Here is a 20,104-nt window from a genome sequence, read left to right as displayed (position 1 = left end):
ACAATATGCTCAGTATTCTGTTTAAAAGGTCCCGGAGGCAGGAACAATGAAAGTGGTACATACAGTAGGACCAAGCGCTTGATAGAGCACCCTTGCTAAGACTCAGAAAGTCTAGGTGTGATCAGTTTCCCCCCAGGTGAGACTGCAAGACCATCTACTACATACTCTCCAACATATCTTTGTTGAAAATAAGGACAGGATCTTGAATATAAAATATGCTGATTTGGGGGGGTATCCTTAGCAGCTGTAGCTACTCAGGCTAACAGATCACTGCTTCAGTGAGGCCTGGTCCTGAAGCTAAGTGTTTCTAAGAAACAGCAGCCTCTTTGGCAAACAGCTGTTTTTGCAAGTGGTCCCAGTGCTAAAGTCTGTGCCTCTCCCCACTCTGCCCGACACAACTTTCTCCCACTCACCTTTTCCTCCAGCCGCCTCCATGTTTCTTGGGAGGCTCATGATGGCCACGAAAAGGCCAGCGATAGCTCTTTGCCGCATTGTCTCTACAAAAAGGGCAGAATGAGTTAAGGAAGGGGATCCTGGAAGAATATTTCAGACACATAGGATAACAGCATTTGTCTCACCAAAGGTATGCTACATGGAGATTTATACATTTACCTATTTTCAAATGTATTCAGTAATAATAATAATAATAATAATAATAATAATAATAATAATAATAATAATAATAATTTATTTATACCCCGCCTATCTGGCTGGGCTTCCCCAACCACTCTGGGCGGCTTCCAACCAAATATTAAAATACAGTGATACATCAAACATTAAAAGCTTCCCTAAACAGGGCTGCCTTCAGATGTCTGCCCTAGAATATGTGGGGCATGGAACCAAACGGAGGGGAGGTGACCACAGTCTTAATCTCTCAGGACCTAGTGTGAGAAGTTGAGTCTTGTTGAACTGATGGGGAACACTGACCATAGTGTTATACAGGCGTACCTTGGATCCCAAAGGCCTTGCAAGGTGAACGTTTTGGCTCCTGAACGCCGCAAACCCGGAAATGACTGTTCCAGTTTGCGAACTATTTTTGGTAGCCAAACGTCTGATGGGGCTTCCGCAGATTCCGGTTGGCTGCAGGAGCTACCTGCAGCCAATCAGAAGCTGCGCTTTGGTTTCCAAACGTTTTGGAAGTCAAATGGACTTCCGGAACGGATTCTGTTCGACTTCCAAGGTAAGACTGCATACTTATAGATTTGGGGGTGGTACCCCCTAAATCCTAGAAATTAATAAATGGTAGGATTTTGATTATTTGGGGTATGAAAGGAGAAAGACAAGGTGCAGAGGAATTCCTGAGCAAGCCTATGCAAAATGACCTGGCCAAGCTAGGACCATTACGAAAAAAATACAGGGCCTTTGAGAGCAACTAGTAATGCAAGAGAACTCTCCTCCCCCCTTGCCTTGAGGTATGAACAGAGACTGGGAGTTTGGAAGGCTGGCAGGGTATGAGGTGACAGGACAAGAGAGTTTTTAGTGAGTGTTCTAGGAAGAAGGAAAAAGGAAGACCGGGCTCCATCTTGGGCAGGCTGGCTGAAGGCAGGCTGCAGTGCTGTGGGGGACTAGAGGATGCCAACACAGTTAACCAGAAGAATCAGGTCACTATTAGAAGCAAGAAGGCATCCTTCAGAGAACAGGATGTCTTGTCCAAATGAGAACAGCACTTCTTGTCGTTCATGTTTAGCACAAAGGTGTTGGGCAGGGAGCTATTCTGCAGGTAGGTCTGCAAAGAGAAGGCAGGCTTTTGAGCAGCCACTGTCTTCTATTCACTGACTCTTCATGATAAAACCCTATCTGGAGATGATGGTGTGCTAAATTAGAAAACCTGCCCATCACATGGGGAGTGTTCTGAGCTGCAATTGTGGATATACAGTCGTACCTTGGATCCCAAACACCTTGCAAGTCAAACGTTTTGGCTCCCAAATGCTGCAAACCGGTGTTCCGGTTTGCGAACGTTCTTTGGAACCCGAACGTCCGACTGGGCTTCCACGGCTTCTGATTGGCTGCAGGAACTTCCTGCAGCCAATTGGAAGCTGCACCTTGGTTTGGGAAGTTGAACAGACTTCCGGAACGGATTCCGTTTGACTCCAGGTACCACTGTACTGGTTTTCACTTTTGTTGTTTTTAAAGGAGAGAAGAGTTTCTAATTTTGCTTCTTGGAAAGATCTGGCCTCAAAGGATGCTGAGTTCATCCTGCACTGTTGTGCGATTGGCTGTTTTCCAAGCTGTCCCTTCTGCATCTCTATGAGCTGAGGCCAGCTGTTGATTTCAGGGACTCAGGGGTTTTGTCGCAGGCTTATCACTGACATAAAAATACTCTTTGCAGGAATCCAGAAATGTTCCAGCTGCTCCACTGAAGAGACAGGAGTGGGAAGGCGGTTGGGTGGGCTTTTCTGTTTTGTCTTTTTGGATTGCTTGTTTGTTCATTTCCTTGTGAAACAGAAACTCTTGCCAAGCTAAACCCATGGGAGTCTTGACCTCACCCATGCCCCTTCCAATTCCTGCAAGCTTCCCCTTCGTCAATACAGGCAAAATTTGGGTCCTGAGAGTCTGAGACTGTTCTTGTCCTGCGTCGCCCACAAATTCCTAGCATAAACAAGTCACCACTCAGCTTCCTGCTATTCAAGAATTCCAGTGTGTAGCCAGGGCGTTGCAGCCCGGACAGGAATCAAGATTGTTTAGATTCTGTCCTTGATGTTTGGGGGTGGAAAGGGAGATATGAAAGCAAAGGGAGTTCAACCAGTCTGCAACGATCTATCAGAGAAAGGCATATGTGCACGGCTCCAGCCTTGGAAGAATAGAAACTCCCCCAGAAACAGCTTGCTTTGTTTTTGCCGGTGGAGGGGAAGTTGAGGCTAAAGCTCAGAGAACATTGGCCTGTAAATAGTGATATCAGAAAGGAAGACTAAGATCAAGATCCTGTGCGGAGGGAATGTTGGCTCCTTGCAAATCAGAAGTCTGTATCGAGACCTGGTCCTCCCCTCTCTTCTCTGGCACAACGCACCCCCCCCCCCTCATTTCAGTCTTTGGGCTCCTCCAGACAACCTGTTTACTGAGCATGCAACTTGATTTGCTTGCCCAAAGCATATACAGAGGTTAGATTGAGCATTTGTTCTGGTTTGTTTGCATGGAGGTTATACACATGGCTTTTTTCAGCCGGAACTTGCAGGAACACAGTTCCGGCACCTCTCAGGTGGGCACCATTGCCATTATAACAGACCTTCCAAGTGTCCCTGTTTTCCAGGGGCAGTCCTAGATTTACAAAAGCAGCCCTGGTTTCTGATTTGATCCCAGAATGTCCCGCTTTTCCCTAAGCCAGGGGTATCCAAACTTTTTTCAAAGAGGGCCAGATTTGATGAAATGAACATGCATGAGGGCCGAGCAAAGTTGTTGACCTATTTTTAGGATTGAAGTTGTTGAGTTTTGGGGGATTTAACCACAAAGTTGTTGAGCTTTTTTTAGGATTGAAGTTGCTGACCTTTTAGGGTTGAAGTTGTAGTTTTTTTAGGATTTTACCCCAGGAAATAAACTGTCACAGGGGCCGGATTAAACCAACCAGCGGGCCAAATTAGACCCTGGAAGCGGGGACCCCTGACCATTAGGTCCAGTCGTGACCGACTCTGGGGTTGCGGCGCTCATCTCGCTTTATTGGCCGAGGGAGCCGGCATACAGCTTCCGGGTTATGTGGCCAGCATGACTAAGCCACTTCTGGCGAACCAGAGTAGCGCACAGAAATGCCGTTTACCTTCCTGCCGGACCGGTACCTATTTATCTAGTTGCACTTGACGTGCTTTCGAACTGCTAGGTTGGCAGGAGCAGGGACCGAGCAACGGGAGCTCACCCCGTTGCGGGGATTTGAACCACCGACCTTCTGATCAGCAAGTCCTAGGTTCTGTGGTTTAACCCACAGCGCCACCCGCATCCCTCATGCCTGCCTTAGGCCATCCATATTTTCATCAGAGAAATGTTGGAGGGTATGTTATAAGAGGACAAGGGATGCATTCATGGTGAGTTCTGGCACCTCTTTTTCTTTAAAAAATAGCACTGGTTATACAACCATGAGCATCCATTTGATCTGCTTGCAGCAGGACTGTTATATGCCTTCCATAACAATTAGTTCATTCCACACCTTTGAATGCATTCCTCCATCACTCAAGTGTACCTCCAGACTGTGACTCTTTTTGCAAGATTCAGGTGCATACCAGAGCTTTGCACAGGCAATTATGGATTAAAGGGCTCTGTTTCCCCAGCACAACAAATCCACTTTAAAAGAGAATTGGCCTTTTTGCGGCCTGGAAAGTGTGGGAGGAACAAATGATTAATGGGAATGTATGTAAACATAAATCAGGATAAATACTCATTGTCGTACAACTGCCCCGCTGACAAATCAGACTGGATGCTCAATAGAGACATTTTCTGTCTATCATCTTTCCTCCCACTCTGTTCTCTATTTCTGCTCATTTTCATCCTCTGGGACAGCCCGGCAGCTACAACACTTCAGCATTGCCTTTGCTGCAGCTGCTGAATCCCAGATTTTTCTGTCCGGGATGGGGAACCTTGTGACCTCGTCATTTCACAACTGGCCTGATCTCCAGTTCTCATAGACACTGTCTGCATCGAAGTCTCTGGAGGATGTGCCAAAGAGGCGCCTTCTCATGTCTACTGCTCTCCAGATCCTTCTTGGATGAGACCAGGGAATCGTCAAATCGAGCATTTCTATAAATCGGCTCCATCACAGCCCATTTAAAAAGGTAAAGGACCCCTGGACAGTTACGTCCAGTCAAAGGCGACTATAGGGTTGTGGTGTTCATCTTGCTTTCAGGCTCAGGGAGCCGGTGTTTGTCCACAAACAGCTTTCCGGGTCATGTAGCCGGCATGACTAAACCGCTTCTGGCACAACATGACCCCATAATGGAACCCAGAGCGCACAGGAATGCCGTTTACCTTCCCGACGCAGCGGTACCTATTTATCTACTTCAGTGGTGTCCAAACTTTTTTCAAAGAGGGCCATATTTGATGAAGTGAAAGGCCGTGAGGGCCGGCCAAAGGGCCAACCAAATCCTTTTTTTAGGACTGAAGTTGTTGAGCTTTTTATGATTTTAGCCCAAAGTTGTTGAACTTTTTTTAAGGGTTGAAATTGTGGAGGTTTTTTTACCCCAGGAAATAAACTGCCCCAGGGGCTGGATTAAACCGACCGGCAGGCCGGATTAGGCCCCCAAAATGGACTTTGGACATGCCTGATCTACTTGCACTGGTGTGCTTTCGAACTGCTAGGTTGGCAGGAGCTGGGACAGAGCAACGGGAGCTCACCCCATCACTGGGATTCGAACCACTGACCTTCCGATCAGCAAGCTTAACAGGCTCCGTGGTTTAGACCACAGGGCCACCTGCGTCTTTTTTACAGCCCTTGTACAGAGAAGGAGATAGGTGAAAAGTTGTGTGCATACTGTTTTGCCCTCTGTCAAGCCAAAGGAAGCTACAGAGGAAACTCACCGTCACGAATTTTGTGGCAAATAACATATGGGTAGGGATGAAGAATATGTCCATTTGGATTCTTTAAGTTTTGCATTTTTCCCATCATAAATTCAATTCTCTCACTTTCCTGCAGCAATCTGTGATTTTTTTTAAAGATAAAAACTGCTCGTGAAAAATTGTTAGTATTTCAATGTGAATTTCTCTTAATAACCACGTATTTGTACGCAGTTTTTACTAATGTACACGTTTTTGAAAGCAACTTCCTGTAAAGGGCATGTTTGTATGTTATTTTCACTAATATATGCATTTTACACACATTTCCCCCCAGTATATGTATTTTTGTATTCGTTGGTTGGCTAGAGAACCTCACTGCAAAATTTGGAGACATGCAGATTTTGAAAGATAGCTGTGTTTCGGTTTGCATATTGATTCGAGAAGCACAGATTGGGTAGTTTCTCACCGAAAGGCAAACACAATTGCTTCTCCAGCTCTGACATGGGCCCACAAAACGCATTGCCACAGCACATTCTGACAACCATCAAGTTTGGCTGTAACACTGGCAATAAAGCAATATTAGGGAAGTCAGTCAGTCTGTGCTTGTGAATGCGCTTTGAGCAGTCCTCACTTTGCTCCACCCTTTCTGGAGTGGGGAAACATATAATGGAGCTGATGGCTTGCTATTACGTGCAAACCAGCACTTGCTATCTGGTTCCTCCAACCATGCCATGTGAGCTGGAAAACAAGAACAAACCTTGGCTTCCGTTTGTGTTACATCTGGAGATAAAAACCAATGAGTGCTGGTTTGTAGCAGTCAGCCAGCCACTCTTAAGTTTGTTTCCCCACGCTAGAAAGGGAGGAGTAAAGTGTGGGCTGCCTGACCTGCACGTCCCAGTGTGTAGGTTGTGTGTAGAATAAGTTCCCCGACCATGATTTATGGCCAGCGTTTTATGTGGCTGCAGCCAATGATGATGATGATGATGATGATGATGATGATGATGATAATAATAATAATAATAATAATAATAATAATAATAATAATAATAATTTATTTATACCCTGCCCATCTGGCTGCGCTTCCCCAGCCACTCTGGGCGGTTTCCAACAAAATATGAAAATACAGTAACGCATCAAACATTAAAAGCTTCCCTAAACAGGAATGAGTTCTGGTCCCAAACCAGGTGAAATCACATCGTATTCTTACAGTATCTTACTATGTAGTTCATGTTATTGAATGTGTTTTCTTCTCATTTACATATTATGTATCGAAACTTGAAAAATCAATAAGAATAATTGTTAAAATAAAGATATCTCATCCTGTAGCCTACTGTCCACAAATGATTGGTGGCAGCTCTTCATCCAGTCTCAAGTTAATTTTCCCGGACCAATCTGTGTGCAGCCAGGGAGCCGCCTAGCGTAAAATCAAGTGATGCTCAGAACCTGTCAACCTCAGGTATTGACTTCTGCAAATTCACCCTGAGGCAGAAGGGTGAGCAATAGCAATCTGGAACAAGTGGATAACAGGAATGCAGCATCTCTCTCTTTCTCTCCCCTTCCCTTTTTATGACATTAAATAAATATTTCTATTTATATAGCCACAAGGGCGAATGTTTACTGCACCTTCGGATTTGCCAATTAAAAGAACTTACTGTAATGTATTTATTTTTTCATTACATCTGCTTAATCGCCCCATGTTCTACTAACAAGCATGCTTTTTGCCACAAGCTGCCAGAACAAGGCCCAGGGCCTCTTCAGGGCTAACGCACTGGAAGGGGACTGTGCAAAATCTCCAGCAGTCAGGAAGTGGGATTTCCGTGCCCTGGCATGGGCGGTTCTTGCAGGAGGGGATAAAGGATGCCGTAGCTATGACAGCAAATATAATAATAGTGTATGTGTGTGCACTTAACAGCTTTTGAATGGATTGCCATAGCATCACTTCAATGGTCTGTCTGTCTATCTATCATCTATCATCTATCTATCTATCTATCTATCTATCTATCTATCTATCTATCATCTATCTATCTATCTATCTATCTATCTATCTATCTATCTATCTATCTATCTATCTATCTATCTGATAATCCCAGTCATCTATTGCATGCTAATGGGAACCGAATATCTGTATTTTTGGTCACTAGATCACTGCAGATGGTGACAGCAGCCACAAAATTAAAAGACGCCTGCTTCTTGGGAGAAAAGCAATGACAAACCTAGGCAGCATCTTAAAAAGCAGAGACATCCGTATAGTTAAAGCTATGGTTTTCCCAGTAGTGATGTATGGAAGTGAGAGCTGGACTATAAAGAAGGCTGATCACCGAAGAATTGATGCTTTTGAATTATGGTGCTGGAGGAGACTCTTGAGAGTCCCATGGACTGCAGGAAGATCAAACCTATGCATTCTGAAGGAAATCAGCCCTGAGTGCTCACTGGAAGGACAGATCCTGAAGCTGAGGCTCCAATACTTTGGCCACCTCATGAGAAGAGAAGACTCCATGGAAAAGACCCTGATGCTGGGAAAGATGGAGGGCACAAGGAGAAGGGGATGACAGAGGACGAGATGGTTGGACAGTGTTTTCGAAGCTACCAGCATGAGTTTGACTAAACTGCGGGAGGCAGTGGAAGACAGAAGTGCCTGTCGTGCTCTGGTCCATGGGGTCACGAAGAGTCGGACACGACTAAATGACTAAACAACAACAACAGACAAATGCATGGAGTATAGCTCTACCAATGGTTCTTCTTGGTCATGACAGGTAAATAAAGGTAAAGGTAAAGGTACCCCTGACCGTTAGGTCCAGTCGCGGATGACTCTGGGGTTGCACGCTCATCTCGCTCTATAGGCCGAGGGCGCTGGCGTTTGTCTGCAGACAGCTTCCGGGTCATGTGGCCAGCATGACTAAGCCGCTTCTGGAGAACCAGAGCAGCGCACGGAAACACTGTTTACCTTCCCGCTGGTAGATACCTATTTATCTACTTGCACTTTGACGTGCTTTTGAACTACTTAGGTGGGCAGGAGCTAGGACCGAGCAATAGGAGTTCACTCCGTCGCGGGTATTTGAACCGCCGACCTTCCGATCGGCAAGCCCTAGGCTCTGTGGTTTAGACCACAGCGTCACCCGCGTCCCTGACAGGTAAATGAACCCCCCCCCCAATTCAGTGTGCCTCTGAAGGCCAGTTGTTGGGAACAAAAGCAGGAGAGGGCCATTATTGCCCTCATGCCCTGCCAGTGAGCTTTCCAGAGATATTTGGTTGGCCATTGCATGGGATGCAGGGTACTGCACTAGAATGACCCTTGTTCCAATTCAGCAGGGCTCATCGTACGGTCATCGTTTTTGACATTTAAAAACCCCTTAAATGACATGAAGCTGAGCAGGAAGTGGAAGTGATTATACAAGTCGGAACTTGCTGCCAGTGCAGGATTTTGCTGCTGAATGGAACGGGTGCTAACATTTGGCATGTGCTGATGTGGTCACCTTCAGGGTGCACTGAAGCCACACACCAGAAAAAAATGCAGCGGTCATTGCGGTTTGAGGCTTGTGAGCCGGCCGCATGGTGAAGCAATTGCACAGTTGCTCCACCGCAGGCAGAATTTGGCAGGTTTCCTCGTAAGCCACATTTCCTGCTTGCCAGCTTGCTTACGGGAACGGATCCCCATTTCCACACTCACAGGACCTCCTCTTTGTACCTTTGTCGCTGTTGGGATTCAGCCACATAGTGGATAATTCGGACGGCACAATGAAAGTTGACTTGGCACTCTTGTGTAACAAACAATCCCCACACCCGCACATATCCAAAACCAAACCCAGATTTTGCTATAAGGAAAGTGATGGGGAAAAGCACTAAAAAGTGTGGGATGACATGTGCTCGACACAACATCATATAACCTCCCCAAAAACGAATCAGAATGAACGCTACATGTTATGTACTGAGCTGAATCCTAGAACAATAGGAGCCAGAATGCAGCAGTCTGATTGGTCCATAGGAGCCACCCAATCCAGCTCCAGGTGGAAGTGAATCCGCAACCTGATTGGCATGCAGGAGAGGCCAATCAGACTTCTGGAGAAGGTGAATCCACAACCTGATTGGCCTGCAGGAGCAGCCTGGAATTAGCCAATCACACGGGGCCCATTGTGTAAATAATGTGTATGCTGTATATAGCTAGACGTTTTGGGGAAAGTTTCATTCATTGCTACTATGAGCTGAATAAAGAGCATGAAATTCACACTCAACTCCGAGTATATTTCCTTCTGGTGGTTCCCTTGCTGAGAGGAGCCAAGTTACAGGGAACCAGGCAGAGGGCCTTCTCGGTAGTGGCACCCGCCCTGCGGAACGCCCTCCCACCAGATGTCAAAGAGAAAAACAACTACCAGACTTTTAGAAGACATCTGACGGCAGCCCTGTTTAGGGAAGCTTTTCATAGAATCATAGAATCATAGAGTTGGAAGAGACCACAAGGGCCATCGAGTCCAACCCCCTGCCAAGCAGGAAACACCATCAGAGCACTCCTGACATATGGTTGTCAAGCCTCTGCTTAAAGACCTCCAAAGTAGGAGACTCCACCACACTCCTTGGCAGCAAATTCCACTGTCAAACAGCTCTTACTGTCAGGAAGTTCTTCCTAATGTTTAGGTGGAATCTTCTTTCTTGTAGTTTGGATCCATTGCTCCGTGTCCGCTTCTCTGGAGCAGCAGAAAACAACCTTTCTCCCTCCTCTATGTGACATCCTTTTATATATTTGAACATGGCTATCATATCACCCCTTAACCTCCTCTTCTCCAGGCTAAACATGCCCAGCTCCCTTAGCCGTTCCTCATAAGGCATCGTTTCCAGGCCTTTGACCATTTTGGTTGCCCTCCTCTGGACACATTCCAGTTTGTCAGTGTCCTTCTTGAATTGTGGTGCCCAGCTTTTAATGTTTAATAGATTATTGTATTTTAATATTCTGTTGGAAGCCACCCAGAGTGGCTGGGGTATAAGTAATAAATTATTATTATTATTTTATTATTAACGGAAGTGGTGTGCGGTGTTGGCAAGCCAAGTCAGCAATGCAGCCCCTGACCTGCTGGGCTGGCTGCTTCTGCTCCCATCCCAATCTGTAATATGTCACGAGTATAATACTCGTTGTAGGATCTTTGTAAGGATTGCTGAGAAGATGATAAGAAGAAAAGTCCTCTATAAACGCCAAGTACGATTCTGTGGCTGGAAACCTCCAACGCATTTGTTGGTTCTGCTTTTTGAGGGCCAAAATAGTACTCATGACTTGGTTCCTTTTTTAAATTAAAAAAATAAATCCAAGGCGTGTGACTTCAAGGATGATATTTGGCCTTGTTTCAAGGTTAGGGGCTGGAGAATTTCCCACGGGTGCAGTCCTCCCTGCAATGACCAGCTATTTTTAAAAGCCGAGTGCCTGTGATGGAGTGAAGTTCACACAACTGGGTGACAGATTCGCAACCTAAAGTCACATCCGCACCATGCTTTTAAGGTGCTACGATGCCACGTTAAACAGTCATGGCTTCCCCCAACCAATTCTGGGAGTTGTACTTGAGAGCTGTTGGAAGGCCCCTCTTCCGCTAACAGCGCTACAACTCTTGGAGTTTCCTGTGAAGAGGGATTTATTATTACACCAGCCACAGCTCTGGGAGGGAAATAGGGACCTCCTAACCATTTTCAGCATCCATAAAACGACAGCTCCCAGAGTTCTCTGGGGGAGAAGACACAACTGTTTAAAGTGGTATCATAGTGCCCTAAAAATGTAGGTGGCCTAAGAGGACACCTAGAGTTTACCTCACAGGTTAACAGGTTTATTTATTTATTTTTATAATATTTTATTAGGTTTTATCAATAGAAAAGTTTAGACAAATACAAAAACGAAAAAGATACAAAATTACAAAATACAAAAATACAGACATTAAACACAAAGAAAGAAAAAGAAAAAACACATATAAAAGAAAAACAAAAATTCCCTCTTTCTTAATTTCTCATCTTTAGTTAACTTATTTTCCTGACTTCCTCACGTCTCCCATTCTTGTATCCCTTTTAAAAATTGGTTCAGCAAATTCATGTCCTCACAGGTTAACAGGTTTAGAATTGCCCAAGAAAGATGTTAAATTATTTTTGTATGTCACAACTGCTGCTCAAATTTTACTAGCTAAGAAATGGAAAATGCAAGATGATGGATTTTTTTGGAGCTAGCCGACCTGACTGGAAGAGTCCGTGACCAGAACGAGGAGGAGTACCAGGAAGAATGGAAGAAATTTAATGATTATTTAGTTAAATACGCTAAGTTAAATTAATTGGAAAAAGCTTGCAAGTACCAAATAGGCTTGATTTATATACCGTATTTTTCGCTCTATAAGACGCACCAGACCACAAGACGCACCTAGTTTTTGGAGGAGGAAAACAATAAAAAAAATATTCTGAATCTCAGAAGCCAGAACAGCAAAAGGGATCGCTGCGCAGTGAAAGCAGCAATCCCTCTTGCTGTTCTGGCTTCTGGGATAGCTGTGCAGCCTGCATTCGCTCCATAAGACGCACACACATTTCCCCTTACTTTTTAGGAGGGAAAAAGTGAGTCTTATAGAGCAAAAAATACGGTATGTAATGTGATGAATTAATATGTTTAATGCTGAATTGATAAGAAAGAAAGATGTTATGTGATCAAGATTACAAGAATTTTGATTTGGAAAACCGTTAAAATGATATGCATTGAAATTCAACTAGGGAGATATGAGGAAGTCACTTAACAATGTTAACATGATTAGTCTTAAGGTTATGATTTATGTTTGTTTGTTTGTTTATTTGTTGGTGTGTTTGTGAAAATCAATAAAAAAAATTGGGAAAAAAATAGAGTTTACCTCACAGGTATTGTCATTTCAGCCGGCTTCCTATTTTTTTTTACAAAATGCATGAAAATCTCACCACACATTTTAAAAGTACAGTGGTACCTCGGTTTAAGAACAGCGCTGTTCACAAACTATTCGGTTTATGAACTCCAGCCTAGTAATGTGTACAAAAAAGCATATACTAAGGAAAAGTGTGCATGAAATGCATAAATTCGTGAAAATAGCACACAAAAATGCATAAATTAGTGAAATTACACACAAAAATGCATTACACTACACAAAATGGAATATACAGGAAGCCCGCAACTTATGCAGGGGTTATGTTCCGGGGATTGCGTCTAAAGCCAAAACCGTGTATAGTCAGGGCTTTTTCTTCAGCAGGAACTCTCTGGAACTCAGTTCTGGTAACCTTTCAGATGGGCGCCATTGCCATTACTGTGGTACCTCGGGTTAAGTACTTAATTCGTTCCAGGGGTCCGTTCTTAACCTGAAACTGTTCTTAACCTGAAGCACCACTTTAGAAGAAGAAGAAGAGTTTGGATTTGATATCCCGCCTTTCACTCCCTTTAAGGAGTCTCAAAGCGGCTCACATTCTCCTTTCCCTTCCTCCCCCACAACAAACACCCTGTGAGGTGAGTGGGGCTGAGAGACTTCAGAGAAGTGTGACTGGCTCAAGGTCACCCAGCAGCTGCATGTGGAGGAGCGGAGACACGAACCCGGTTCCCCAGATTACGAGACTACCGCTCTTAACCACTACACCACACTGGCTCTAATGGGGCCTCCTGCTGCTGCTGCGCCACCAGAGCACGATTTCTGTTCTCATCCTGAAGCAAAGTTCTTAACCCAAGGTACTGTTTCTGGGTTAGTGGAGTCTGTAACCTGAAGCATATGTAACCTGAAGCGTATGTAACCCGAGGTACCACTGTAATGGCATATACAGGAAGCCCACAACTTATGCAGGGGTTATGTTCTAGGGGATTGCCTCTAAAGCCAAAACTGTGTATAGTCAGGGTTTTTTCTTCAGCAGGAACTCTCTGGAACTCAGTTCCAGCACCTCTCAGGTGGGGGCCATTGCCATTATTAGAGAACAAGAGAGGTGTTCATGGTGAGTTCCGGCATCTCTTTTTCTAGAAAAATAGCACTGCGTATAGCCAAACCTCATTTTTCCTGTAACCCTGTACCCTTTCTGCCCTCTTTTTAATTGTTTTACAAATTTTTGCCACGCGCGTAAAGCTAAATGCGCACAAGTTAAATGCATGCAAATTGTGGGCTTACTGAAATAGTTTTGCTCAGGTCTGAGTTTTATTTACTTATCTGAACAATTTATATGCCACTTAATTATAATCAACTCTAATCAGGGTGCAAAAAGATAAAAACCAGATAAAACTATAAAACCAGAATTTCGTTAAAATGCCTGCGGGAATAGAAAGCCTTCAATAGGCCTGATGTCATCTTGTGCTACTTTTACACTGCTAAACTTTTGTTCTGAGAAGCTGTGATGGCTAGGTACAAATAAACTGATCTGATCCAATGGCCTTACAGGGGCTCCCTTAGATAGGCATGTGTTATGTACTGAGTTGAATAGGATCCAAACGGCAGCAGTCTGATTGGTCCTAGAACAATAGGATCCAAATTGCAGCAGTCTGATTGGTCCTAGAACAATAGGATTCAGAATGCAGCAGTCTGATTGGTCCAAGAACAATGCAGCAGTATGATTGGTTGGCAGGAACCACCCAATCATGCTCCAGATATAAGTGAATCCACAACCTGATTGGCTTGCAGTAGAATTCCAGAATTAACCAATCATGTGCAGCCCATTGTGTAAATAATGTATATAAAGCAGATACTTTGAGGGGACTTTCATTCATTCCTCCTCACCACTATGAGCTGAATAAAGAGCATGAAATCACTTTGCAACTCTGAGTATATTTCAGCATGTGTATTACTTTAGTTGTGAAGCACACAATTCACATTCCCACCTGCCATTCCACACTTTACAAGGGTGTCTACATTCCTGATGTGTTAGACCAGATGTTTGTGTCTCTCCAGATGTTGCTACACTACAACTCTAATCAGCCCCAGTCAGCCTGGCCAGTGGTCGAGGAAAATGTGATTTGCAGAAATACTCCGAGCATGCGCAGTTTTGCATTGTAGAAACTGACGTAAATCACGGCATAGTTTCTGTTGTCATGAACGGAAATAAAATGAGATTCGCTTTTGCTCACAAAAGTTATGTGTACAGTATTAGGCAAAATCGCATAAAAGTGTGACTATTAGGGCAAATCTGTACCGTGACGCTAACAAATTTTTGCAAACTTAAATAAATTCACAGACTGGTGTGGAAATGCAGAGAATTGAACTTAAGGTAGGAAAACTGAGAGAAAGCAAAATTGATAGATTCATCTGTTCCTAGCTGGAACCACACATTGGGGCACAAACCTGGGCCTATGAATATGAGCCTTTGCCAAACAGCTGCAAAAGCAGAAAGGGAGGGTATGATTTGGAGTGGAAAAATGGAGGTGGAAGTGCTTAACCCTTATCCCACCCACTACCATCCTCCTGCAACCTCCTCCTTTCAGCTCTGTTTTCCTGCAACATGGGAGGAATTTAGCATCTCACTAAGGCAATTGTTTGATTGCCAGATGGAACAATTTTCTTCTCCATTCCCTGCATAATGTTCTGGTGGTTCTTCTGACTCCTTCCCTGCCTCCAGCCAATTTTAGGGGGGGGGCGCATGGGGGAGGAGAGGGGGGAATAGCCCCATTGTGCAGGTGGAAGCCTTTGAACAGGGCTTCCGCTTTTGAATCCTGTGCAACGACTCACATCTGCAGTGGTGGCTGACTTAACTGTAGCTTCCTCAGGAACCAGTCATTTAGGAAATTAGAATTTCTCTATACTACCTGGTTTAATAAAGTTGTATCCTGTGCTTTGTCAGGTTGCCCTTTCACTGTGTTCAAGAATGCTACACTAACTATATTTTTAACGGACATGCCTATCAATTTCAGATGAAGACAGAGACAAAATCACTGCAATTGGGGGGGAGGGGGAGCCAGGGACCCTCTACATGTTGTTGGGATTCTCTACTGCCATGAGGCCCAGCTAACATGGCCAATGGTCCAAGCCAATGTGTGTTGTTGTCTAAACACATCTGGAAGGCACAAGATTCTCCACCACTGCCATAAATCCTCTTAAAAGGTAAAGGTAAAGGGACCCCTGACCATTAGGTCCAGTCGTAGCCGACTCTGGGGTTGGGGTGCTCATCTCGCTTTACTGGCCGAGGGAGCCGCCGTACAGCTTCTGGGTCATGTGGCCAGCATGACTAAGCCACTTCTGGCGAACCAGAGCAGCGCACAGAAACGCCGTTTACCTTCCCGCCAGAGTGGTACCTATTTATCTACTTGCACTTGACGTGCTTTCGAACTGCTAGGTTGGCAGGAGCAGGGACCGAGCAATGGGAGCTCACCCCGCCACGGGGATTCGAACCGCCGGCCTTCTGAATGGCAAGTCCTAGGCTCTGTGGTTTAACCCACAGCGCCACCCGCGTCCCATTACAATCCTCTTACAGCTGCTCTTATACCTGAAGGAGCATCTCCATGCCCATCGTTCAGCCTGAGGTCCAGCTCCAAGGGCCTTCTGGAGGTTCCTTCACTGCGAGAAGTAAGGTTACAGGGAACCAGGCGGAGGGCCTTCTCAGTAGTGGCGCCCGCCCTGTGGAACACCCTCTCATCAGATGTCAGGGAAATAAACAACTATCTGACTTTTAGAAGACATCTGTTTAGGGAAGTTTTTAATGTCTGATCTTTTATTGTGTTTTTAATATTCTGTTGGGAGCCACCCAGAGTGGCTGGGGAAACCCAGCCAGATGGGCGGGGTATAAATAAAAAAGTCATAATTATTATTGTGGTCAGCTTTCACTGCCAGTGGTCTGGCAACCCCCCCCCCCCAGATTCCCATGATCCACAAATGAAATATTTCAACCCACCCCTGGAAACATCTGTTTCGATTTTTCTCCGCGAATTGGTGCTGCTGTCTAGCATTGTCCTTGCGGTGTTTTTGCCCAAGGATTTCGCCATAATCCCCAGCTGAGCTGAGCTCAAGAAGAGTCCAAGCAATGGCCAGTTGGTTTTGTGGAGGAGCTCAAGGGAGCTGGTCTGTCCTGTTTGAGAGCCAGGCTAGAAAAAACCGAAGATGCTAAATGCTGCTAGGAATTTGATTTCAGTAGTGATACATTTCAACCTTTTCTCCATTCTTTTATGAGGGGCCTGGTGCCTAAAGATCGGATCTTAGAAATTCCTGTTTTGCTTGACAGCTTCTTTCAAAAAATCCCCCCTCAAGTAAAAATGAAAATGTCAGAAACATTGAATCCGACTTACCCAGAAGTCTATGTAGGGTACGTCCTGTATCCTGCTGCCTTCCTGCTTTCAACGGGCCTCGGCTAAAAGTTTTCTTCGGTACCAAAGTCTGAAGTGTTGTTGTTTTTTTAAAAACACCAGCAGATGCATGTATTTAGATCACCCTGGGCAGCTCCTCACCATTCTCGGATGCCTGGCCTGATACAGAATCATGGGTCTCCTTTCCGATGACCGTGTGAACCTTCCTGAATTTTCCAACTTTAAAGGCGCAGTGTCCCCTGATTCAGTCTGAAGCTCCTTTCTGGCAAAGCGTATCCCAGGGAGGCCGGCGTATCGAAAGCAGGGTTGATTAAATGGGGAGCAGGAGCCAGGATTCTTTCCTACAGTCCCCTCTGCACTTTCCCTCTCGCTCTGAAAGCAGTGGTTTGGCAAGCTCTGGAGGTGGGAGAAGTTAAAAATGTTTCTTATTACTGCCTCTTCCTGCTTGGCTTTTCTCCACCACTCCCAGCTAATAAAGCATTTCCTATTGCAAAGCACAGATCTACACACACACACACACACAGTCCCTCCCTCCCTCCCTCTCTCCCCCCAGAACACAGTAGAGTCCCGCGCAATTATTCTTCATGATCTCCTATTTCTGACAACTAAGTGATTCTTATTGTGACCTTACTCTGTTTCATTCCTCCAGCTGATCAGTTCCTTCCCCCCTCCTGTTTTCGTTTTCAGAATGCAATTGACTAATTCAGGGGGTGGGAGTCTCTGTTTCACCAGTCTGGGCAGAAAGATTATGCCCTATTTCTGTCAGGCAACCAGAACAGTGATCTAGCCAGCCACCAAAACCCACAGTCCTGGCTACTTTGTGGATAGGCTTTGTGGATGCCTCGGGCCAGCTGCCATCACCAAGTCTCTTAATCTGGAAGGACAGAGGTCTGTGGACCAGACAAGGCAGTGACCTTGAAGAGAGACCCTATGTTAGTTGAGAATTGGAGTATGCTTGGACCCCCAGAAAATGGACCACCACCTGGAGTTGCCTGTGTCCAGATTGTTCACCCACAATGCATCAGGTTCCACTCTGGCTCTGACAGTGTATCTCCAAATTTTGTCTTGGCTCTGTCCTCAGCCCAGTGGCCCTGTATTTTTGCAATCAAAAGCTCTCATTCCTTATTGACCAGCAGTACCACAGGCACTGGCATTTATCTGCTCTGGACATAGGATTGATAAGCGAATTTTGGCAATCCCTACCATTCTTTTTAAAGGACCAGTAGTACCAACCAGCCACATCTCATGACTGTTCTGCTTTCATAGCGTCGGTAATTTTGTGGAAGTCAACTCTGGAGACTAAATATAAAGCTGACCAACATTCTTCACTACGGGATGAATGTCAATGCCACACTGCAGCAACTCTTACAGAGCATTGATTGATTGATTGATTGATTGGTCGGTTGATTGGTCGACTGCACTTCTAAGCCACCCTTACTCAGTAAAGATCCCAGGGCGATTAACAAATAAATAAAACAGGCCAACAAAACACAAGTAAAATCCAAAACCCTAAACCAAACACCCACCCACAATTTCCAGCTGTACAAACAGCTGTCAAAGGAGATTTCCAACATGAAAGGGCATTGAAAAAGCTACTACATATATATAACTGGGACTGCAACAATTGGTTTTCAGTTCCCTCATCCAGTATTATGGGATGGTGTCCAGTGGTCTTCTTTGAAGATGGGCACTTGGAAGAACACTTTTTGGCAAATTTAAGCTATGCGTACTGTACCATTAATATGTGACCCTAAATTCTTGCACACTTACCTTTTACAGTGGTACCTCAGGTTACATATGCTTCAGCTTGATGTTGATACCAGGATAGATCCTAAACAGTCTGTCTGTTAGCACTTAGAAAATGATGCAGTGATAGTAATAGACCCAGCATAGGTTTCTCAAAACCAAGTCATGCCAGATGAATCACATTTCCATTTTTTTTTATTAAGCTTGGGGGAGCAAGGGAATGCTGTGGAAGGAGCTTTCAGTAAGGCTTTTGACAAAATCAGCCATGATATTCTTGCAGAGGAGCTGGTAAAATGTGGTCTGGATGAGGTCATTTTTAGGTGGATTTGTAGCTGGTTGACTGACTGAACCCAAAGACTGCTCACTAATAGTTCCTTGCCATCCTGGAAAAAAGTGGTAAGTGGGGTTGCGACACAATTCTGTCCTGGGCCCATGGTTGTTCAACGTCTTTGTAAATGACTTGGATGACTAGCTAGTGCTATTTTAGGCTGCATCAACAGAAATACAGTGGTACCTCAGGTGAAGTACTTAATTCGTTCCGGAGGTCCGTACTTAACCTGAAACTGTTCTTAATCTGAAGCACCACTTTAGCTAATGGGGCCTCCTGCTGCTGCCGCGCCGCTGGAGCACGATTTCTGTTCTCATCCTGAAGCAAAGTTCTTAACCTGAAGCACTATTTCTGGGTTAGCGGAGTCTGTAACCTGAAGCGTATGTAACCCGAGGTACCACTGTATAGTGTTCCGATCGATGGAAGTGATAGTTTTGCTCTCTTTTGCCTTGATCAGAATACACCTGGAGTACTGTGTCCAGTTCTGGACAACACAGTTTAAAAAGGATGTTAATAGACTATATGGAAATGGCGGAAATGACTGGCAGAATTCGAGACCAGGGAGAAGAGCGTGTGGAAGAAGATTGGAGGAAATTTAAAACTTATTTACAGAAATATTGTAAAATTTTTGAATGCTGATGATGTTGAAATGAACTGAAGGGGTTCTAGCAACAAGGTAAAATGTAAGATGGAATTGATAATAGATAAGCTAAATTGGATATGAATTTGCTGAACCAATTTTTAAAAGGGATACAAAAAAGGGAGGTGTGAGGAAGTCAAGAAAATAAGTTAACTAAAGATGAGAAATTTAAAAAGAGGGAGTTTTGTTTTCTTTTATATGTTTTTTTCTTTTTCTTTTTTGTGTTTAATGTTTGTATTTTTGTATTTTGTAATTTTGTATTTTTCTGTTTTTGTATTTTTCTCAACTTTTCTGTTGATAAAACTTAATAAAATATTATAAAAATAAAAAAATAAAATAAAAAGGATGTTGACAGGATGTTGAACTTGTGCAGAGGGCCAGCAAGATGATTAAGGGTTTGGAAACCAAACTTTATGAGGAACAGTTAATGGAACTGAGTATGTTTAGCCTGGATAACTGTTTATGGCTAAGATATGGCCTGAGACGAGATATGATAGCCACCTTCAAATATCTAAAGGGCTGTCACATGAAAGATGGCGCAAGCTTGTTTTCTCCAGTGTGCTGGTTTGCTATTTGACTGCACATTTATCTCAGTAACTGGACTAGTATGTTCTGTTCTGTGCCACTTGGATTAAATCGCTATATCCAGTGCTTTTCCTCCCTAAAAAAATGTTTAGGGGTACTG

At 44.4% G+C, this 20,104-nt stretch overlaps 1 protein-coding gene across 2 annotated transcripts in view; it reads right to left on the bottom strand.

Moving 5' to 3' along the window:
* The window catches only part of ACVRL1 (activin A receptor like type 1), a 52,285-nt gene extending 35,086 nt beyond the window's left edge, over positions 1-17,199 (bottom strand). The window contains exons 1-2 of one of the 2 annotated variants that reach the window (XM_081181434.1): positions 16,688-17,199; positions 414-497 (exon numbers count right to left, since the gene is read on the bottom strand). In XM_081181434.1, the coding sequence (XP_081037560.1) occupies positions 414-492 (79 nt within the window). In that variant the 5' untranslated portion in view covers positions 493-497; positions 16,688-17,199. Of the gene's footprint in view, positions 1-413; positions 498-4,132; positions 4,266-16,687 lie in introns of those variants that run through there. The other variant, XM_081181435.1, reaches the window with a different exon arrangement.
* Between the last annotated feature and the right edge of the window lie 2,905 nt (positions 17,200-20,104).

The sequence above is a fragment of the Podarcis bocagei genome, assembly GCF_964188305.1.
Source record: "Podarcis bocagei genome assembly, chromosome: 2".
Taxonomy (NCBI): domain Eukaryota; kingdom Metazoa; phylum Chordata; class Lepidosauria; order Squamata; family Lacertidae; genus Podarcis; species Podarcis bocagei.
The sequence above is the reverse complement of the archived record's forward strand: the minus strand, read 5'-3'. Positions and strand labels throughout refer to the sequence as shown.